General features: G+C 42.7%; 2 protein-coding genes across 6 annotated transcripts in view; one reads left to right on the plus strand and one right to left on the minus strand.

The window, feature by feature from the left end:
• HEPACAM (hepatic and glial cell adhesion molecule) overlaps positions 1 to 2,101 on the minus strand; it is a 36,774-nt gene extending 34,673 nt beyond the window's left edge. Inside the window, exon 1 of the mRNA XM_035139524.2 lies at positions 1,295 to 2,101. Within this exon, the coding sequence (XP_034995415.1) occupies positions 1,295 to 1,382 (88 nt within the window). The 5' untranslated portion in view covers positions 1,383 to 2,101. The remainder of the gene's footprint in view (positions 1 to 1,294) is intronic.
• A 3,772-nt stretch (positions 2,102 to 5,873) lies between these two features.
• Positions 5,874 to 23,014, plus strand: CCDC15 (coiled-coil domain containing 15). 5 transcript variants are annotated; one of them, XM_035140085.2, is made up of 11 exons: positions 5,874 to 5,962; positions 7,454 to 7,682; positions 8,586 to 8,735; positions 9,768 to 9,974; positions 11,089 to 11,205; positions 14,132 to 14,281; positions 15,785 to 15,889; positions 17,658 to 17,761; positions 19,635 to 19,901; positions 20,699 to 20,847; positions 22,290 to 23,014. In XM_035140085.2, the coding sequence occupies exons 2-11, from the start codon at positions 7,500 to 7,502 to the stop codon at positions 22,406 to 22,408; spliced, it is 1,551 nt and encodes a 516-aa protein (XP_034995976.2). In that variant the 5' UTR covers positions 5,874 to 5,962; positions 7,454 to 7,499; the 3' UTR covers positions 22,409 to 23,014. The 5 variants fall into 5 exon arrangements, with proteins under 5 accessions (XP_034995976.2, XP_060139094.1, XP_060139093.1 ...); XM_060283111.1 differs by having other exon boundaries at positions 14,132 to 14,272; XM_060283110.1 differs by having other exon boundaries at positions 14,135 to 14,281.
• Positions 23,015 to 23,242: the final 228 nt, after the last annotated feature.

The raw sequence follows: 23,242 nt of genomic DNA on the forward strand, positions 1-23,242 counted from the left end.
TTGCATTGTTTCAAGTCACTTTCTCTTTATTTACAGTACTTGAATGTAAACATGCATAGGCTTTCATTGTTATGACAGTAACATAGCTAAGTCCTACTCCATGGTTTTCAATGGCAACAACACCAGAACTAACTTAATGAAATGGTCAAAAGATTCCTGCATTGCGGGGGGTTGGACTAAAGGACCCTCATGGTTCCTTCCAACTATCCAATTCTATGATATCAGAACTAACATTGAAATATGCCCATATGTTTAGGATCAGGTTAATGGAAATTAACATATTATCTATCACAGCATTTATTTACTGATTGAGAGGTTGTAAAACAATTTACACATATTTCCATCCAATACTTCCAATAACCTCAAAAGGCAAGTCATTTATTTCCCTTGAATAGCAGATATGGGGGAGAGGAGTAAAACTGAGTGAATCACCTGTTGAGTTCATAGCAGTGCTGAATTTCGAACTGAGGACTTCCTAGTTTGTAGCTACAGTCTCTTTGTCACAATGGCAAGATCCACACCATACATTTAAAGTATGCACATTTAAATTACATGACTTCCTTCAAAGAATGTTGGAATTGTAGTTGGTTGAGGGTACTGGGAATTGCTGCTCTGTAGGGGGGAAACTACAGTTCCCAAGATTATTTGGGGGAAGTCATATGCTTGATCCTCCATACATCACACCAGTTATGGTGATTTTGTTGTTGTTGCATAAATGGAAGTTAAATAAGGTCCACAGCATATCCAGAAAAACATTTTTTAAAAACCACATAGACACAATTTGCTTTCTGAGCCCACACAATATATTGAGCCTAAGCTAAAATAGAGGATGGAGAGTTCAAAGCATAGACTCTCTATGACATTTTGTCTGAGCATTACAGTGTTTTTCAGAGAAGCACTGTTGGAACTGGGTTGTCTGTGCCACAAACATGCCACAGCAAAGTTGTTGTTGTTGTTTTACAAAAATAAAACTCATCCAATTCAGAGGGTACATGGTTAAAAGTGCTGCCCCAATTTTAGAGATGCACAGTTCAGTAATCTCCTCTGTAAATAATGCTTTGATGAAGTCTTTTCTCACGACACTGAAATGCGAGGGAAGAAATCGTTCCCCCAGTGCCAGAGACCCTGTTGCGTCAGGCAACACAAAGGTGTTGAGGGCTGTCACTTGACTGACTCTCACCTCTGTGCCTGGGCATTCAGCACCTCTGAACCAAACCCTCATCCCCTCACAAGAGCATCTGCCAAACCGCACAGCCCTTTCCCCCAAAGGCTTTCAAGAGTGCTGCTCTCCTACCTGTGTAGTTGATTATAAGAAGGCAAGCTACGTGCACAAACCCCGACACGCTGAGAACTCTGGACAAGACTTCTCTTTCTCTCTTCATTTTGGGTTTGGTTTTAGGTCCTTCTCGCACACAATTAGCATGATTTGTCCACTCTGGGCACGTCCCTTAGTACCGCTTGGAGTTGTTCTGCCACCACTGAACTCTGCCAAGTCCTCTTTCAATAGACAGAGCCTCTGTGTGTTGTTGTGGGGTGTTGGTTTTTCCACCCCCCCCTCTCCCCCTTTTCTTCTCCTTTGGTCAGACCTGATGTTTTCCAGTTTCGTGAGCCTTACATCCTCGGTTTCAAGGGATTAGCTGACCATGCATTAAAAAAACAACAACACATGACCAATATTCCCAAACTTTGCAAAGATAATATCGCAGCAAAAGCCTGATTTGTTTTTCAGAGTTTCTTGGAACAAGGAGGGTGGCTCAGAATTCCAGATCACTGTCTGCAGCCTCACTCCCACAGTTCCTAGGGAGCTTGACACATGCCACGCTGTACCCACAACTCTCTGAAATGCACGTTCTGGCAGGCGACAGAGGGGAATTCTGGGAGCCATTTGCATGCCCTGGCCTTGAAAAGGTACTCTGTGAGTTTGTGCTCCTTGTGGCGGCAGTTCATCCTGGGCTTTGGCTATTAGCTGGCAAATCTGCCTCAGGGAGTTGCATCAGTTGGCAGGGTGGAGGATTTCTGGAGAGGTTGTGACATTTGCAGACAGGATAGCTTCCCAACAATGGATCCGGCAAAGGCTTGTTAGACCAATAGTCTTTGACCTGTTCAAATTAGGGAGCCACTCTTAGTTCAAAAACATTGATTATTCATTTATTGGTAAGGCATATGTTCCACCTTTCAACTGAATGATCTTCATGGGTGGGGTGGCTTAGATTGTAATAAAACACACATGCCAAAAATATAAAAACACCACATACCCCAAACCGAAACCCACACAGCCTAGCAACCCTTAACCCTGGCCAATGGATGTGTTTATCCTGAAGATTTCTACTCTACCTTCCAGTCAATTGATTCTCAAGAGGATAGGTCATAGTACAACGACAAAGCACAAAGCTGTCAGAAAATTATACCGGAAACAAAAATGGGAACAGAAATCCCCACAATCTGCATGTTTGTCCAACATATCAGGAATAGAAATAACACAAGTGAATACGAGTTGTGTTTGCTTGTGTTGCTGTTTTAGTCTGCAAAGTTACATAAATAACTGTGTTATTTTCTGCATTTTTAAAAACAAAAACATTTCTCTTCTACTGAAATGCATTGAAATGAGTTAGGTAACTGATTACATAAGTTTCAACCATAGTGTATAGCAAAACAAATAAGGTAGGTTTTAGCAGAAACCAAACTGTAGTGGAACAGAAACAATAACGATTGTGACCACGTTAAGCTTCCACAGTTATTGAGTTTTGCTACTTTGAACTTCAGCACTACCGGTAGCTCTGCTGTCCTCCCTACACCCTCCTAACTAGGCCAGCATTCCAGGCTTCAAGTACCAATTAGTCTCCTTTTGTCATCCCAAATCTTCTGAACAAGGCTGTGTACACATTCCCCTTTACTCAATACCCTGTGCTAGTTTGTTAAGGGGTGCACACACAGTCTTAGCCACAATCTATACCTGCAGAATGTTGATCACAATGTGTCTATCCTATCATTTCTATTGTGCCCCCTCCCTTCCAAACCACACTTGATCCAAACTGAGAAAATAGCAACCTAGCTGTGTTTTAAGCTGGTAATGTGTACAAAGCCTCAGACACAGTCACCGGGCACAGCCAACAACAGAAATTAACTAAACACTTTTTATTCCAGCTCTGTTGTTGTCGATAAAATTCATTATTTACTATCAAGTGGAACATGCCAATTGTTCCAAAAAGGCTGATTAAAGTAAGAAGTGGTGGTCCCCGAAATGCTCATTTGATCCTGTTTATTGTCTGTGTCTTCCAAATGCTAGCAATTAAAACCCTTTGCTTTGAATCTATCCACAGAGCCAGGGACTTGGGAGGCTGGTGTGTGCATTTCAGTGATTTCTGAGCTATTCCTGTGGAAAAAAATTTTTTCGAGGAGGGGGTGGTTTTCCCCCCATCCCATAAGTTTCCCCGTTCTGTTTTTAAATTGAAACAGCTAATCTCTCCACACTCTTTTCTGCTGCTGGAGTTCTTGGCCTCCACACAGTGCAAAGTCACAAACAAAAGCTTTGTTTTCAGCAAGGCAAGCCAATATATTGCTGAATGCTGCAGGCCTTCATTCCAGCTGGCCTGTCTACCCTTTTGGTGACGTTTTGATTATATAGTCAGATAAAACCCTCATGACGCCCAGCCTGCTACCGTGTTTCTCATATTATAAGACACGTCTTATATTTATTTTTTCCTCAAAAAACACACTATGGCTTATTTTCAAGGGATGTCTTATTTTTTTCCTCCTCCTCCTGCCGCGGCCGGCATTGCTGCTGCGCCTATCACTATGTCTTATTTTCGGGGTATGGCTTATATTCCTTGAATGCTTAAAAATCCTGCTATGGCTTATTTTATGGGCATGTCTTAAAATATGAGAAACAGGGTACCAGAGATGAGAAGGACCATCAGAAATACTGTAACTGCGATGTATCCTTGTAGCAGAGGTGTAGTGGTAAATGTTGACGTGAAGGCATCCATTCTGACAGCCCCCAAAGGAGAGCCCAAAAATTCAGGCAGCTGTGTTGATCCATTATCACACACCCACACAAAAGAACAGTAGTAAATAGCACAATACCCAGTTTATTAGGATCAGCATGACTGTAACCTTATGCATTGTTTCCTGGGACTAGTAGGCTCCATAGAACTTAATGGTAACTAGATAGCTTTTATTTGTAAAACACATTGAGCCTTATCAAAAGAACTTTAGCCAGCTGAAATTCAGCCTTTGTTGTTGTTTAGTCGTTTAGTCATGTCCGACTTTTCGTGACCCCATGGACCAGAGCACACCAGGCACTCCTGTCTTCCACTGCCTCCTGCAGTTTGGTCAGACTCATGTTGGTGGCTTCAAGAACACTATCCAACCATCTCGTCCTCTGTCGTCCCCTTCTCCTAGTGCCCTCCATCTTTCCCAACATCAGGGACTTTTTCAGGGAGTCTTCTCTTCTCATGAGGTGGCTAAAGTATTGGAGCCTCAGCTTCAGGATCTGTCCTTCCAGTGAGCACTCAGGGCTGATTTTCTTCAGAATGGATAGGTTTGATCTTCTTGCAGTCCATGGGACTCTCAAGTCTCCTAATTCTAATTTCTAATTAGAATTAGACTCAAGAGTCTCCTAATTTCTAATTAAAAGCCTTTAGCTTTTAATTAGAAATGCAAGCGATTCATAGCAAAATTCAAATCTTTCAGAGCCTGTCTACCCTTTCAATGACTTGTTGGTGATATAGTCAGATAAGTTTGGGTGATTACCTGTATTTTGGAGCCTTTTACAGATATTTTGAGACATCCTGATGCACAGAGAATAATAGCTAATCCCAAACCTAATAAGAGCAAATGTGCCTGCTGGCCACACCTCTCCGGAAGCATCAATGTTCACCTGCACACCTGTAGGGTATTTTTTCATTAAGCATAGCCAATGGACATCAGCACTGGGGAGAGTGTTAGGAGAGCCAATGTGGTGTAGTGTAGCAAGGGACTAGGACTGGGGAAACCAAAGTTCAAACTCTCCCTCTTCCATAAAGTTCACTGGGTGGCTTTAGCAATGGCAGGCTCAACCTGATCAAGCCCACAAGGTTGCTGTGAAAACAGAATGGGTGGAGGGGAAGCCAGCATGCTACCTGGAGCCTGCTGGAGAAAGTGTGAGCTCTAGTAAGTGCTGCAGAGGTGCATCTGGGCCCTTTGTCACACAGCTTTTAGCAAAGGCTGAAGACACACCTCTTCGCCCTGGTCTTTGGCACTTGGGATTTATTTTTCTACAACCCACCTTATGTCTGTGATGGCAAGTTGCTTTAAATTCTTTTTAATATTGGGTTTTAATTGTTCTGGGTGAAGGACAGGTAGTAGTAGTAGTAATAATAATAATAATAATAATAATAATAATAATAATAATAATAAATGTAATACATAAAGCTCTGCTCCAATAACAAAAGTACCTCTGAGCATGTGCAAACTTATTTTCTGTCAGGCTCCTAAAAATTTTTATTATTATTATTTATTATTATGTACCCATCGATCTTAGGGCAGTTCACAATATGTCCACCATGGAACAGCCCATGCCAACTTCCCTCCAACTTAAGCGAGGCAACTCACACTGAAGGACCAAGTGCCAGGCGGACGCGTCATCCCTTAAGGGGCGTGGCCAATTCTAAAGAGGCGCGTCGAAATTCTAAAGTTCTAAAAGGGGGCGCGTCGCGACCATGACGTCGAAGCCGCTTCTGCTTCCGGATTGGTTGCCTGTAAAGGGGGCAGGCGGGGCCAGAACGCTGCCGGGGCGGAAGCGGCAGTTTTCAAAAAAGAACGGTTTGGGAGGGGAGGGAGAGGAAGGGGGCACGGGGTTCTGGCAGCCCGCTTCCGGTTGGGGAAGAGTTTTGCTCGGGGCGGGCCGGAAAGAGAGACGAGGCCTGAAGCGGTTGCCATGGCAACAGCCGCCACCCGTCGCGGCGGGCGTCCGTGAGGGCAGGTACGCGGGTGGGGACGGAGGGAGTTGCTATGACAACGGCGGAGGCAATTTTCCGGGATGCTGTGGGTAGAAGCGGAGGGGCTCAAAACGTCCTGCAAGGAGCCTCGGTCCCCGGGGGAAGTTCTGGTAATGCGATTTCCTTGGAGGTGGGAAGTGCTTAAAGCTTCTTTTTCTTCTTCTTTTGTAAAAAGAAAAGTTAAAGCAGTTTGTATATACAAATGCTGAAAACATAGGCTTAACCCTGGTAGACATAAGGACCCTGTTTTAGTTCCATTCTGTGGAAAAGCTCCTAGTGTTGATGAAGGAAGCAGGAGTAAGATAAGGTGTCTTTCCCCCTCCCGACCCCACATTGCTTAGTGATAGTTAAATCTATATGAAAAGTGGGTCTCCACTTTTCTGGCAGGGCCAGCTAGTTGTTTATAAACTTATAAACAATTGCATATAAATAGCTTAAATGACAATCTGGAGAAGCTTCTCCAGTTGATTTTTTGAAGATCAAAACTCTGTTAAAGAAACACAAGCTGGGCTAGGCTGGGGGGGGGGTTCATGCCAGTTGGTGACCCCAGTTGAGGGATGCAGAATGCATGGCCTTCTAGACCGTTTTAGGCACGTCCAATACACGGCTTATTTTCGGAGAAACAGGGTATATGCATGACTGCACACTCATGCATCGCGCCAAAGATGGAAGTGACCAGAAAACGTCACAAAAGGGGCATTACCAACTCATTACCAAGCTTAAAACCATGGAGAGACCTGGTCTGAATAAGGACATTGGAGTCTTAACTCATTATACATGATAAAGCTTTCTTTAGCACCTCATCCCTTGCTTTTTCCTGCAAGACCAATTGCAGTCATTAACAGTCGTTAACAGTCTTCAACAGGTTTACTACTCCTATCAGCCAATCACCCATTCCCACCACCCTTCTGAGTAATACCCCTCCCCACCCTCTGACTATACATAAGGGTCTGGTGACTTCTGTTTCAGTGTATCTGAAGAAGTGTGCATGCACATGAAAGCTCATATCTATGACAAACTTAGTTGGTCTCTAAGGTGCCATAGCTGTCAAGTTTTTCCTTTTCTCGTGAGGAAGCCTATTCAGCATAATGGAATTTCCCTTAAAAAGGGGGGAACTTGGCAGCTATGTAAGGTGCTACTGGAAGGATTTTTTAAATTTTTGTTTTGACTACGTCAGACCAACACGGCTACCTACCTGTAACAAAAGGGGCAGGGCAGGGATGGAACGGGTTGTTTGCAGGCTTTTTGAATGGGTGACCTGGGATGTGACACACTCACACACCCCATGCAAACGGGGAGTTGCATGTATAAAACTGCCATGGTCTCTGGGTTTGGTGGTAGTTGAACGTCCAACAACATACAGAGGGCCACAGGTCTATCTCCCCTGCCCTATTTGAACATGTTAAGTTTGACTTGGTAGTGGTGTGTTAGTGCAACTAGAAGCTGATCTTGAGCCCAATCTTGTATTTCAACAGAGACTCCTTCCAGATGTCCCTGATTTGAAGTTACTCTGCTACTGAGATGCTACCTTCCAAGAAGCAGCAGCAGCAGCATCCCTGGAGATCTACTGAGGAAAAAGGGAGGCCTCAGTCAGCAGCAGTGAACTGGAACGTGTTAGCAGAGAGGACGCAGCGTGTGGTGGCTGTTGGGGCTTGGGTGGAGAGTGCCCAAGATGATGCAGAGCAAAACGAGAACACAGTTTTTGTAAGTACTAAGAAAGGACACCCCATATGCTACAGTATTTTTGAACGCTCCAAAACATCATTTTCTGAAATATGATATTTTCTACTGAGCTGGATCGGTAGTCCATCTAGCCCAATGCTGTCTTCTCCAGCTGGCAAACTCTCTAGAGCTGCTGGTGGTGGGGGTTTTGAATGAGGAACTACATAATGTCAGGATTGTATTTGCTAAATTTGTAATGTAATTTGTAATGTCTGTGTGTATGTATGTATGTGTGTGTTTGTTTGTTTGTTTTAAAAAATCTTTTCTTGAAATCTAGGTTATATAATTATGTTACAAACCCAGCTTCTATTCTTGCATAACTTGTGTATCCTATGTTGTTGGTGATATGCCATTCTCTTTCAGAATAACTTTCTTAAAACCAGAGGCAGGCATATTTGAGTCTTGAGTGATCTTGGTCTCCCTTTAAAGACACATACACAAACAAAAACACACAAACCTTACTGTCTGTCAGTGGCCTGGTTTACATGTAATGCTAAGCCAAACTATTGCTTAGTATGAACAAGCGAGAGCAAAAATTGTGACTACTTCACTCTTTCCCTGGCCATGCTACCTGCAGCTACCGGTAAGTCATATATTGCCTTAGCATTAACATGGGATTTGGGCCAGTGTATTAAGAGTTCCAAGCAAGACTGAATACTTGGGATCTAGTAACATTTAAGGAATACCTAATCTGTGCAAGGTGATGCTAAGACTGCATTTTTTGTTAAGTGCATTGTGGGATCGGACCAATTTCTATCTAGTTCAGCATTATTTGCAAAATCCCACCAACTAGATGCTCTACACAAAATTGGCTAATGTTTCACGGATGAACTTCAGTTTACCTTCCACCCACTCTTGGTTTCAACAATCTTCAATCTTCTTTAGGCTGCAGCAGCTCAAATTGAAGAAGCATACAAAGAACAAAGAAAAGAAAAAGAGAGGCTTCTGAAACGCTTTCAAGAGGAGGTGAAGCACAGGGTGAACCAGCACATCAAGATGAGGAGAAAACACCAGCTTCAGAAGTCCTATGAAGCAGTAAGACAGTGTCTCCTTATATCTGCTTCTTTTGTTAACTACACATGTAGGCTCTTTCCTTGCAAGTAACATTGTTTTATAAGTAGAAGCCCGTGTGCAATGGAAAAGATTATTAATTTGGTTTTAGGATTTGTGGTGATAACTTGCATCATGATGTTCCAAGCTGTAGAGTTCCATTAATCTAGGACCTATGGCCCCTGACATCAGGGGAGTACAACCTTTTCCCCTGTCAAGGACCATGTTCCCTCAGGTGTCATCTATCGAGGGCTGCATGGCATTGCTGATGAGAGGAGCCAAAAACAAAAGTGTTCTGGATTAAATAATCCGGAAGAAAGACTACCCTGAATGGAATCGTTCATAAATGAGCACAAGGAGGATATTTATAAAAGTACAGCAAACTAATACAGTTACTGGTCAGGAAAGCAAGTAGAAGTAATTTCTTTCTGGCTTCGACAATTTTTTCTTCACCAAGCCATGTAGTCAGTACAAAGTTAAATATAAATGACGTATGGAAAATAAATAAAATAAAGTGCTGTCCTTCCAAATTGTTCCAAAACAACATAGGAAGAGGTGGAAAACATTGTTAAAGGTCGGGAAAATTACCGATAGGAGCAAACAGGAAGGAAGGGATTTTTATGGCATGAAATAATGGGACAGCTTCGGTGGGTATTAGAGACCACATAAAAAGAGTTTGGGGGGCACAGGTTGCCCCTTTGCAGACCTGCTTAGCTTCAGCATTTTTGCGGCTTCATTTGCATTCAGACCACACCTTGGAACATCTCTCAAATATGCTCACTTCTGTTTTCCCATTTTAATTTATCACCAGATAGGAAAATAACAATTTGATATCGGTCTTAGAATCACTAGAATACACTGTAAATAAGAAAAGATAAAGAGGTATGACCTCTGAGGTCAGTTTTATCAATCCAAACCCTTTAAATGACTATCATTGCTTATAACAAAGTAGGCTAGGATGTACTGTATCTATCGTCTTCTTATTACTCTGTTGTTCTTTACCTTTTTCTTCTGCAGGCTCTTAAAGAAAGCTCTGTTGTGATAGGGTTTTCAGATTCTGCATTACAATTGACCCCCAAGAAAAGCACGTGTCTGTACAGACATAACACCGATTCTGCTATCTGTAGTTCTGGTAATAAAATCAACTCTGTTCAGCAGCCTGATTACGAGGCGGACTTGGAAGAAAAGGTGCTAGATGTTCAGTTTTCAGAGCATGCTAAAACTGTGAGTGTTTTCTCTCTGTAGCAACCTTTTGCTCTGTTGAGTTTTGTGGGCATTTTAAGTTTAAGTCTCATTGGCATATGATGCCTCAGTCCTTAAGTATCTTAAGTATCCAATAAATAGTCAGCAAATGTTTTTTTTACTAATGCAAAACTGATATATACACAACTTTTATTTGCACCTGGATAATAATAATAATTAATAATTAATTAATTAATTTTATTATTTATACAATGTCAATCTGGCTGGATTTCCCCAGCCACTCTGAGCGGTTTACAACATATCTAAAAACATAATAAAAACATCAGTCCTTAAAAATACCATGTTTGTTCTGACTTTTGCCCAAAATGTGAGATAAATGCAGAAATATTTGTATTGCTCAGGGAAGGCAATTCATACTTGCTACAGACACATGAAGTACAGGATCTTGGCTTTTGTGGCTATAGGCAACATGATTGAAAACATTCAAAATGAAATGCAAGTTCTGGTAGAGATAACCCCAAGCAGAGATTCACCCCAAGCAGAGATTCACATGCGTACATACTGTGCTACTTACTCTTTGTGTGTGTATTGACCTGCTGATGAGCACATTTACACGAGTCAATACATATTGTGTAACACTGATAATGCCCCATGAGAAGAAAGCCTTATCAGTGCTTTCATAGCATGTTATTGGGGCTCTGCAGTTCATTGCAAGACAAAGATCCATTAGGGAGTAGAACATGGGGCCCTTGGTTGCAGACTTTAATACTTGTAGCATGCTGCTCAGAGAGGCCTGTTTGAGTCTGTTCCAGAATTATTTTAATGCTCTGTCCCCCAGCCACCATTTTTTGCACAGACCTTCCAAGCTGCACAGCAAGCTCAAATCTGCAAGTACATATTTTCTATCTAGCTCTTCTTGACTTAACAAAACAAAATACTAAATATTCATTAGGCTGTTGAAAAAACGAAAAGCACTTCCAGAAATCAATACTTTCTATTAGTAGGCCACCTATTTTTGAATAAGATAAAAATAAAAGAGCAGATAAAAATAAAAGAGCAGTCAGATAAAAATAAAAGAGCCTGCTTATAATTCTTGATTATGTGAGTAGTATTTTATATATTTTCTGTTTCATAGGTAAGAAAAACTGTGCAACAGGTCCGTCGCAGGCTGGCTTCCCGGAAATCTGTGTCAGAAAGTGATCCTGCTCCAGAACTTCCAGGAGGTGCTTGGGAGAGCCGTCCAAGCATACAGGTGACAACTGGAGAAAATACTCTCTATTTTGGTACATTTTGCAATATCGTCTTGCAATAACCTGCTTGGCTAGCTCTGAAGCATGATTGAGGCTGTAGTCCAGTGATGGGCAACCTTTTGAGCTTGGTGTGTCAAAATTCGCCAAAAAACCAAGCATAACTTGGGTGGTGTGTCACTTCGAGACAAAAACCATAATTTTGCGATATTTATAGTTTAAATACGGTACCAAAAATGTATAATTGTAATATATAACTGTATTTAATAAACCAAAAACTAATTATTTAAACAAAACAAACCAAAAACCCCTTATTTATCACAAAGTACCCAGAGTTGTTGAGCTTTTTTGGGGGAGCTGCTGACCAAAGTTTTGGAGGTTTTTTTGGGGGGTGCAACAGTTGCTTTGCTTGTTTTGGGGGGGTGCCCCAAAGCTGCTGTGCTTTTGGGGGGGGGAAGAGAACAGAAATAAATGATGAATAATACCTTCGCTGGAACTAGCACGCAGCACCGACATAGTCTGCCAAAGCGCCAAAAAACCCAGCACAGAACGGGTTAAAAAATGAACGCTGTTTCACCCAATCATAGTCTGCCAAAGTGCCAGAAAAAACAGCAGAGAAAGGGTTAAAAACCAATCTCTGGCTACCAGCAACAACAAAAAAAAGGATCCGGGTTTTAACAGTGGAGACAAGCTGTAGTGGAGACAAGCTCTAGCGGAGACAAGCTGTAGGAGGAGCAGGAGAACAAATGGGGGGAGAGACAACAACAGCGTGAATGGGCCGATGGGGCGCGTGCCAGCAGTGAGGGCTCTGTGTGTCACGTCTGACACGCGTGTCATAGGTTCGCCATCACTGCTGTGGTCCTTTATACAATTACCTGGGAGTAATTGTAAATAGACAAGTACAGGTAATCTCTGAGTTTCAACTTACCAGTTTTATTTTCAGTTCCTGCTCTGTGCTTCTGGGTTCTCTGCCATGCTAATCTTCTCCAGTGCCCTCAGACATACAAACAGAGGAAGCTGATTTTGTGATAAATGAAGAATGAGTTGGATTCTACCACTTCTGAATCTTTAGCATAACTATGCATTAAGATAATAGGGCCAGTATTCCTAAAGCTGGCATTGGCAACGTTTCCCGGTCGTGGGCCGGATGATTCCCACGGACAATTGTCTGTGGGCTGGACATTCACCGGACATGTGCAGAAGCGATTTCTGGTGCCGTGCTGCCCATGTCCAGGGCTCCGGAAATCACTTCTGCACATGTCCGGAAGCCAAAAATCGTGTCTGGGCATGCACAGAAGTGATTTCCGGCACCACTCGGTGAGTCCCCCACGCCGCGCTGCGCCGGTTTAGCGCAGCACGTGGAGGACTTGCCAAGCGCGTGGCTCGGTGACCGGGCAGCTCATGGGCCGGTTAAACGGCCTTCATGGGCTGCAATCTGGCCCATGGGCTGGACGTTGCCGACCTATGTGCTAAAGCCTTATGTAGCTTTCCTAACACTAATCAGCTTTCTGTTTAAAAACATAATTGTTCATAATCTCAAAGTAATACCAGCCCAGAGGACAACGAGTGGGAGTTTTCATTCAGACCAAGAGATGTATTTAAAGTTTGCTATTGGGTGACTTTAGCTAGGTGAGTTCAGACAGTCCACTTAATGTGATACCAAATGTGTGTTTAGCCTTATCTCCTATTAGGTAATTGCCTGAAGTGATGAGAACATGATCTTATGATAGCTTATCTAGCTGTTTACAACATCAAGCAATCAGGTGAAAGTTGTAGCTCTTATGTGGGAAACTTGCCCTGTTAAGAGTGATGTTTTGCCATTTTTGAAAATGTCTGTGTGGCAGTGGCATGACCCAACTTAGGCCCTGCCAAATCCCTATGAAACAGAAGGGAAATTCATCTGTGATTTAAGGCACAGCATGGACGAAAAAGGTGAACTAAACCCTTCCTCCATATTTTTTACCAGCAAGCAGGTTTTTTAATGGCAGATTTCTCCTGTAGCATTATTCCCCCTTCAAAGTTCAGCTGGGGTGGGGTGGGGGGACTTTGTTCTCTTAAGACTGTTTTGCCCGGGGATTTTTGGAGGCGGGGCAAATGATTTACCTGTCCCTGACACATGGATCTGCCAATATCCCGGTCCAGTTCACATACCACATTAAACAAAACAAGCCAGTCTGGCTTGTTGGGTCATCTGAATTGGAATTAATGGTTGATTTCCTTGGACTCTAGCTTGCTTCGTCTGTGGCACAGCAGGAGCAGGGGAGAGTACTATAGGAATGTTTTGAGTATGCTGCTTGCTCAATACACACTATGGTTTAATGTGACATGTGAACCAGGCTACTGTGTCTCAAGACTGGGGCAGGATTTCAGAAGAGGAAACCATCTCCCCTGTTTGGTTTGTGTGTTTATTTTGAATATTACATGTACCAATTTTCAAATAAAAATAAAAACTCTCGGAAGTGGGTAAAGGTAAAGGTACCCCTGACCATTAGGTCCAGTCGCGGACGACTCTGGGGTTGCGCGCTCATCTCGCTCTGTAGGCCAAGGGAGCCAGTGTTTTGTCCGCAGACAGCTTCCGGGTCATGTGGCCAGCATGACTAAGCAGCTTCTGGCGAACCAGAGCAGCGCACGGAAACGCCGTTTACGTTCCCGTTGGAGCAGTACCTATTTATCTACTTGCACTTTTATGTGCTTTCCAATTGCTAGGTTGGCAGGAGCTGGGACCGAGCAATCCCTGTTGTGGGGATTCGAACCGCCGTCCTTCTGATCGTCCAAGCCCTAGGCTCTGTGGTTTAGACCACAGCGCCACCCGTGTCCCTGCCCTTAAGTGGCTAATGCAGTGCAAAATGACTTGCACGTTTCAGTACAGCTATTCAGTCTCAGCAGGCTCATGTAACAGGCTTTTGAAATAATGTCTTCAATTTTGTTTAGAAGCCAGCATCTCCCAAGACAATTCCAGGCAATGCAGAAGAGGGTGACAGGGACGAGTTTCTTCTTGTGGGACACCACGACCTTCCAGCTGAACTTCGAGAGCAGGAACAAGGACAGCGGAACAAAGACTCATACTATACAGTAGAGAATGTTAGATTTCTCCAATACCAGTCTTGCAGCTGATGTTAGCTGTACTAGTTCTGTGTTCAGCAGAGACACTTGCTTCAGGAGAATATTGCCCTTGCTGTTCTCCTATTTCCTTGTGTGAGAGGCTGTGACATTGAAGGAGAGGAAGACAATTAAACTCTTCTCATGGCTTGCATGAGACTTCCTATGTCTTCCTAGCTGCAAACAGATGCTTGCTTTCCTATAGTTTGCTAGACTAATTTTGAACCGCTCTTTATTGCAGGGATGAGGATGAGCATGGCTTGTGGAAAGGGATGCTGGGGGGGGGGGGGTTTGGAGTCCAACAATGTCTGGAGGACACAAGTTTCTCACCCCTGCTTTATAGGACAGTCTTAACAATAAAGACCCTGGAATATTGGGTTGGGTATATACTGTGGGACGTATTATTACTAGAGCAGTCAAGTACAACATTTTCTTGCTGCCTAGAATAGACACACAGGAATGTGGCTCCAGACAGGGAGGACTTCCTGTCATACCTGCTCTGGAGCTTCTTCCCCCTGTGTGTGACCAGGTAGATAGGCGTGACCCTAGCTGACCAGCTAAAAGGGCTGGCCATGCAACCATTTCTCTCTCTTGGACTCCTACTTTCTTGGACTCTCAGCCAGTGCATGGCTCAACCTTCCCATAGGATGGAGCCCACAAGCTGAAAGTCTGAGATGTAGCTCAGACTTCTTTTCACTGTAACCACAAGATAAAGCCTGCCTTCAGATTACTGCTGTGAGCTGAATGTGAGCAAAACTTTATTCTTTCAAAGAAGACTGTGTTGTGTTATTATTATTATTTTAAGAGGGAAATAAAGGGGAAACTTAACAGGAACAATCCAGACTGGACAAGCCAGACTAAATTGCTTAATTAAAGGATTGTAACAAATCATCAACTTGCTTCCAGTAAGTTACAAAGGGAATGTGCTCTGCTGTTTACTCACTAGCATGAGTGAGGAGGGATAATATCAAAACAATATATCCTCTCTCACCTTCCTTAACATTCCTACATCTACTTGATCCATTGCAATGGTTCTTTAAACATTTACAGCCTAAAGTATGTTTATTATATAAATGCCCCATTCTCTTATGGGTTTCTCATAAAATGGACCAATAAGATTAATGCCTGCTTCCAGACTACTTACTGGACTCAAATAAACCTAAAATATTGCACACCAGAAGTTTAGAATGTTACATCAAACATGGGATATGTTTCCCCCCAAAGCTGAACAGTTTAAAGTCCCATTGACATCCATGAGAAAATTAAGCAGATGCATGAACCTTTTCAGTGAACAGCAGTGAAACAAAAAACTGCTTTGCTGTGGCTGGATCATGTCCATTGCTGGGTTTTATATCAATATCTAACTATATAAATACAAAGTCTAAGAGAGGAGAAGGGCTATATGTTAAAACTTCAGAGGAAGCCTTTTATAATGATGTATGTCAAAAGGTGAGAAGTTAGCTACTTGCTCTGATTTCCTTGCAGGTTAATAATGAGATACTGAAAAGTACCTATCCCACAGTTGGCAATGAACCTCGAGATGCCATGGTACTCTGGTCTGGAACAGAGAAAGAAGAATCAAAGAAGCAGGTATACAGTCTTGTATTAATTTACCTTGCAAATGAATTTTCATGAGGAAACAATGCAAGGCTGTGGTGACAGCAGTTGTGATCCTCTGTCTCTGCTTACCTTTTAAGGGACATTGGACTGAGAGTCAGTGTGTGTGCGAGCACACACACACACACACACACACACACACACACACGTGTCATCATTATAAAAATATGACTGCCACTGGTTATAGCTGGGCAGAGGAATCCAGCTCCCCAATTTACTGTACTGGGAGGAGATGGAGGTATCCCTCTGCTTGCCGCCTTCAGCAGGGGAGTTCTATTGATGGCAGGGGAGAGTCCCATTGCACCCGCCCCATTTTGCTGGAGTAGCAAGCGGAAACCACTTGTTTTGGGGGAGGTGAGGGAGCAGACCTGGGCCAACACAAGTTTTGCTGGATTCAGAAATGTCCCAGCTGCTCTCAGGTGATGGTAGACAGCCCAATCTGTGCTTCTTTGCTGCACCAGCCTGAGAACTGGCTTAGCAAAGAGACATTCCTTCCTTCCTTCCTTCCTTCCTTTCCTCTTCCTCCCCCAGCCTTCCTATGGGCTTTGGGTGATGATGTGGCTATGCTGCTTCATTAAGCCCTGCTGCCACATCCTAAATTACTGGGACTTAGGCCTAGGATGGTGCTAAACAGCTGTAAGTAAGGGGAAAGGGATGGGCAAGGACAGTTCACACTTCTGCTATTTTCTAGCAGCTGGTTAGCGGACAAATGGTAAACTTTCCTAACTGGATTCACTATAATAAATCTCTAGTGCTGCCAGAATTCAAACATGGAGTTGCTTAAGTGCTGCCTCCTGTACTTAACGTACCAAAACCTTTTAAAATGCAGTTTTGGTACTACCTCTTTTATAAAAACATCTCCAGAGCAGGCAATATAAATAAACAGAGATGCATTTCTGGTTTGGGACTTCGAATGAGATATGAGTGACTGGCAGAGTGTGAGTTCTTTAAAACCCAAGGGTAAACTTGAGAATAAACCAGGCATTAGAATTTTCCACTTTCATAAATAAGGAGTCACAGCAAAATACAGAGTTGTGATTTAAATGCTGGCCAGCAGAGGGAAACCTGGTTCAGGAGGTCTTTGTGTCTTGTAACTGAACCACTTCAATAAATTGTAATACCATGACTGTAGTTGCAGAATGCTGCCACTTTATTGAGCTCTGTAAATACACTTGTGGGGACAAGCACCAAAAAAATTCTTATTAAACAATAAGAGTATGTAGTATGTTAGATTTTGTACAGGAAGAGCCCTGGCAGCCGCTTCTATAGATAAGCATTTTGCACTTTCAAGATCCTGGGGTATTTGCAACATGTACTCTTAAATGCTAGATTATTTAATCCAGAAAAAGTGAATCCCTACTTTCTGGAATCTCAGTTTTGTTTGTTAAAGTAATGATAAAGTACCCGATGCTTCCTTGTCACTGCAAAAATGAAGGAACAAACACAGATGGGCAGTCTAGTAGATGTGACTCGAAAGCACAAAGAGAAAAGCAGGACACTGTGAAAATAAGTGCATTAAAAAAACAAAATTCTTCACTGTTGTAAAGGTTCTGTGAGTAGACGGAATAGCTACTGACGGAGAGAATTCAGGCAGAGAGGCAGCTAAATGGCAGTGAGTCCAAGCCTCTCTCTTTGTTGCAGCCAGGTGGAATGGTTGCTAATAGTTCTCTGTATAGCATCTGGAGCATGGTAAGTGTGCCGTGTCCGCTACTGCTCTAAAATGCGTCTTTTTTTCCTATAGCGCCAAGGCCAGTACCTGAGATACAGGCGCCTCTTCATGGATATTGAAAGAGAACAAGTAAAGGAGCAGCAAAGGCAGAAGGAGTGGCAGAGGAAAATGGAGAAGTACGTGTTCCACACATGACCATCTTTTTGCTCTCAGTTTATTAGGGCCGTATCATGGCAGCCATGGAGTCACTGAAAACCGTAAACACATTTTTGCTGTTAAGATAAAAAGGGAGAAATTGCCAAACGATAAAATAATTTTTATAATTAATTAGAGCCTCTTCAGCATAACATCAAATGCATCCAGGTGGATTCCTTCAGTCTCCTCATAGTACAGAGATCACCCAAGGAAAATGCACCTTGAGCCAGCTGTGTTTTCGATAACACGTGAAGAATCTTGTACTTCCATGGCGGATTTGTGCATATTTGTTTCAGTTTACTAGCTGGGTGGGGAGGAGTTAGTTATCTTTTTATAATTATTTAGGATAAGGTTGGCCTGCCAATACTCCCATGGCTTTTATAGATGAAAATTTTACTATGATGCAGTAAAGTTTGTTTAAATATTGAATATTAAGGAAATTGCTGCAGGGGGAAGAGAAGTGTCAAATGAGATTATTTTCCTCCAGCAGCATGACTTTGTTAAGTAAATGTTTTTACGTTCTTGTGCCTTTCCTCTCTATTTGAATAGCTTTGATTTAGCGAGTTGGCAGCAGTTGCAACAAATCTGTATTGCGCACTGTATTGCTCATTCAGACAAAGGTCCATATAGTTCAGCCTGCTGTTTTCAGTCACCATCCAGGTGTGTCTGGGAAGTCCACAAGGGGGGCATTAGGCCTCATCCACTTGTCCACAGTATACTGCTTCTGAATGTGGAAGTTCCATTTAGCACTTATGGCTAATAACTGCTTTGATGGAGCTTTTAAAGCAGTTTATAATTTAAAGTGAGTAAAAAAGTAGCAGCTCATATACAGAACACACTGCTATGGGAGATTACATTGGCTCCCTGTTTGCCAGTAATCCAGCTTGTTGGAAAATGTTTGTTTTTCAGTCACCTTTGGGGTTCCCCCCCCCCCCGATCCTTGATTTTTTATTTTTTGGCATAGGTTTTTTGATGGTTATTTGTCACTGGGGATTTATTGAAGATATGCATAATATAAATGTTATTTATGAATTAAACAAATAATTTGTTTAAAAATCGACTTGTGCAGATTTATTAATATTACTTGATTATTGCTCTTTCTTAGGATTCAAAAACATCACTATAAGGTTAGGCCAGAGTTTCCCAAACGTAGGTCTCTCGCTGTTTTTGGACTACAACTAACATCATCCATAGCTAGCAGGACCAGTGGCCGGGGATGGTGGGAATTGTAGTCTAAAAACAGCTAGAGACCCAAGTTTGGGAAACCCTGGGTTAGACCAATAGTATTCCTATTTTGTAGATGCTCTTTCCTAAGACCACCTAATGAGTTCATGGCTAAGTTTTGAAGCAAGGACTTGGTCGCTCCTGGATGCTACCATACATGGCCCATGTTTTTGCTCTGGAGTACACCTAGTAGAGGTTGAATGTAGACAGGCAAAGTAAGAAGATGGTAGTAACATGTAATGTGTCATGCAGCTCACAGTACAGAAACACATTAGGGACTGTTAATTTTTTAGAGTTTACCAAGCCTGGACCATGCTGGAGCCAAAGGAAAGTTTGGTTGAATTTTAACCAGTGCTTACCATCTTAAAATTACTGTATTCCACACAGGAATGTAACAGCAGAAGTGAGAATGTTGTTCTAATTCAAGCATCCCCAAACTCGGCCCTCCAGATGTTTTGGGACTACAACTCCCATCATCCCTAGCTAACAGGACCAGTGATCTAGCTAACAGGACCAGTCCCAAAACATATGCAGGGCCGAGTTTGGGGATGCCTGTTCTAAATCTTATGCCTGCACTTTTTGCATGTGATCTTGTGAAAGAATAAATAGAATTACACTTCTTGCCCATAGAATAAAGAAGGAAAAAGAACTTCGACGCCATGCAGAGGAACAGAGGATGCAGGAGAAGCAAAGGGTGCAAGAGAGGCACTATGACAATGAACCGAGGATACAGGAGACATACCAGGCAGGGGAACTGAAGATACAAGAGAGGGCCTCCCAAGGAGATGCTAATGCCAAAGGGAAAGCTTATGAAAAACTGGAACATCTTAAACTGGGAGATATGCTGGAGAAGAAAAAGGTAGCGGAAAGGCAACAGAGAAATAAAGAATATTCTAGGTGAGCTGAAATATTCGAGGGGGGCTTTGTTTCTCTTCCTAAAATCCCAGCTGCAGCAACAGAGAGCACGTTCTACAGACCAAATGCCCATCTAGTTCTCTTTTTAGCATCTCTTTTTCCGCAATGGCAAACCAACGCAGTGTGCTGACAAGAGCCCTTCCCCTCCCTTGTTTTGTCCCCAGCAGCCATATTCAGAGGGAGGACATACTGGCAAAGATAGCTGAACTCCAGTAGACCCCAGGTGTTCCTGAGAGCTAGGTACTATGTGGTCAGTCAGCCTGCAACATCAGCCAACATCCCTGCAAGTCATAAGAGGAATTGCAGCAGCTCTTGGCAGCCAGCAAAGCCACTGCAACGGCTGCAGCCAAACGCAGCCAACCACCAAAGTTAGTGGTGGTTACAGGGCTATGTGGCCATGTGGGTCAATGCAGTGTTCAAGGACTGCAATGAACCCAGGTGCCTGCTCCCCATATTCGTTTGGGCAACCTAATCGCAAGGCCTAATAATTGGCCAGTCCGTAAGGCCATCAGTCACCAACACACACAAAACACCCCTTTGGGAGGTTAGGCTGCCCTCATCCCTGAATACCCTTAGGCAGGCTGTGAAAGCATTTTTATTACAGCTCTTCATTAAAGATTGGCCCTTTTTCTTTAATGCATCAATCCTGTTATTGTTTAAACTGGCTTTGCTTTGTGTTGGTAAACCACTTTGGGGGTTCCTTTTCAGGGCCAAAAGTTAGTTTCTATCTGTTTTTAGTAGACAAAAGTAAGGGTGTTTTTGTGTGTGTTTTGTTTCAGATATGTAGAAGCATTACGAGCCCAGATGCGAGAGAAGATCAAAAAGTATAATATCAGCTTGCCTCTGCTGTGCTTCTGTGGGACGGATTTCTGGGACTCTCATCCTGATAGCTGCGCCAACAATTGTGTGTTCTACAAAAATCACAAAGGTACAAGGTTTTCTGACATTCTTTATTACTGGCGTCTGTTGCTCCTCCCAGCAGCTGTTTAGCATTCCTCATGTGGAAGAGGATACCAGCGTATTTTGAAACACCTAGTACCTAGCAGAGTAGGTTGCAGTCTCATGAAAGACAGAAATGCCAGTGGATTTTTAACCAGATACCAACTGGAATTTATTCTGAATGACTTTGCTTAAACATCCATCCCATGGCATTTTCTTTTCAACTATCCTTTTCTCTTCATAGTTTCCATATAGGGAATACTTTGGGGTATTCCATTAGCCCTGCTCAAGCTACAGAACATCTTAGTTCTGTGAGTAGAAGGGCTTTGAGACTAGGCTGCAGCTGCTGGTAAGCAACTAATGTTGCCATTCAAATTGTTTTTACTAGTAAGCCTGTGGTTGGATATATACAGTGGTACTTCGGTTTTCCAACATCTCCATTGACAAATGTTTCGGGTTTTGCACACCATAAACCCGGAAGTAAATGCTTCGGTTTTCAAACACTTTTTTTGAAGTCGAACATGCCACGCGGCTTCTGTATTGAGTTTTCTGTAAATTGATGCTTTGGTTTTTGAACGTTTCGGAGCTCGAAAGGTCTTCCGGAATGGATTATGTTTGAAAACCGAGGTACCACTGTACTGGATCCACAAATATGCATTCTAAGCCAAGACTCTTCTACCAAGGTTGCAATGTAGCAAGCACTTGTGTATGCCTTTTAGCTTGTTCTGAAACTTTAAACTATTTCCCCAAACTGTTGTCTTCCTAGCAGCTGCATCTCTGAGCGGTCATGCTAAAACCGTGCCTGCTGCTCAGTGGCGCTGCGGCAGTTCCCATGGATCCTGTGAATGTTCTTTACGTTGGGAAGCGCATCTTGGTCAAAAGCAAGGGGTTGTCTTCTTTGCTCAATTCCTGATTCAGCAAGTAGCTGTAGAACAATACCGATTCTGAGTTAACTGTATCCAAGTTAACAACATTTACATAAGAGCAGCCCTGGGGAATTAGAGCAAAGGTCCCTTTAGCATCCTGTTCTTGGCAGTGCCTAACAGCTGCATCGGTTTAACCACAAGCAGGATATGAAGGCCACAACACTTCTCCACGGTTGCCTGCTAGCGACTGGTATCTATCTAGTGGCATTTAGTATAGCCATTTTTTCAGACCTACCCTCCATGGACTTACCTAAAGCACTCAATAAGCCAGTGGTCACATCTTGTGGCAATGAACTCAAATTATGGATTGCATGGAAAAAATATTTCTGTAGGTACTGAATCAGTGTCCTATACTGTGGGAGAGGGTATAGAAGTTATCTACTGTCACACTACGTATAATTTTAGAAACCTCTTATCATGCTTTCTCCATCACCTCCTCCCCACCTCTTCTTTCTTTTTCCCAAGCTTATACCAAAAGCTAATTTTGTTCCATTATTTTTTTCAGCTTATGCTCAGGCTCTGCAATCTGTCATCTCATCTTGCAATGTTTTTGATGGGGGTTCAAACACAAGACTTGCTGTTCATACATTTGCTACCGTACATGCTCGTGCTAAGAATTCCTGAAAGAGGACTTCGGAATTGGTTCCACCCAACGCCCTGGCAGTTTAGTCAAGTTGTCTGCAAGTAGGTGTTTGGCATGCAAGTCTTGTTGCCTCCTGGAGTGTGGCCCAGGTCCGAATAAAAATAAATTGGAAAGGAGTTCTGCCCCAAGGTACTTCCTTTCCATTCTTGTGCCAATACTGGGTGTTTATCTCATCCTACAAGTTACTAATATGTCAAACACTAAAACCTCATGCATGGAACCTATAATGCGTGGAAAGAGGACTTGGATCAGCCAAACCCAGACCTGTATACGTACTTCTGCATACAAGCATATGCAAGGGTAACTTATTGCACTCCATGGTTCAAGCTTTGCTTTTGATGCTGAGTGAGAGGCTCTAAGGAGCAGCTGTATCTATTTTCTGTCCATTTTACAAGCCTCTTCTTTCTTGCTTTTTTTTTATATATAAAGAAAAACTCCTCCAGGCTTTCAGAATGCATATTGTGAAACTGCAATATGCAGAAAGTTTCCAAAAGAAGGTGATCATTCCCAAAGGATACTTGGTGCTGATAACGATGATGCTTAGCGGTGTTTAGATCTGATGAATAAAGAATTTCTGTAAATGTAAATTTTGTGAAAGTATGTGATTCAACATGTTTCTGAAGGTGCTGCTATACCAGATTTTCTATTTGAGTCCACGATTTAGAAACTAAGAGGGCAGGCAAGAGTCTTACAACTTCCTTTCCCTTTTTGATAATTTGAATCCCTATTTCGGGCATGGACACTTCTGGACGCATTCTGCTTCTCAAACTGTTCTAAGAAGCGAAACTTTGAAGTGAAGCCTTTAATTGTTGCTT

The sequence above is a fragment of the Zootoca vivipara genome, chromosome 15 (genome assembly GCF_963506605.1).
Source record: "Zootoca vivipara chromosome 15, rZooViv1.1, whole genome shotgun sequence".
NCBI lineage: Eukaryota > Metazoa > Chordata > Lepidosauria > Squamata > Lacertidae > Zootoca > Zootoca vivipara.

What these genes read in the sequence shown, in the direction of transcription:
- CCDC15 (XM_035140085.2), top strand. Translation starts at nt 7,500, where the DNA reads ATGCTACCTTCCAAGAAGCAGCAGCAGCAGCATCCCTGGAGATCTACT. An exon ending in TTCAGAAGTCCTATGAAGCA is followed by an intron (nt 8,736 to 9,767) that starts GTAAGACAGTGT and finishes TTTCTTCTGCAG; the next exon opens with GCTCTTAAAGAAAGCTCTGT. An exon ending in TTTCAGAGCATGCTAAAACT is followed by an intron (nt 9,975 to 11,088) that starts GTGAGTGTTTTC and finishes TCTGTTTCATAG; the next exon opens with GTAAGAAAAACTGTGCAACA.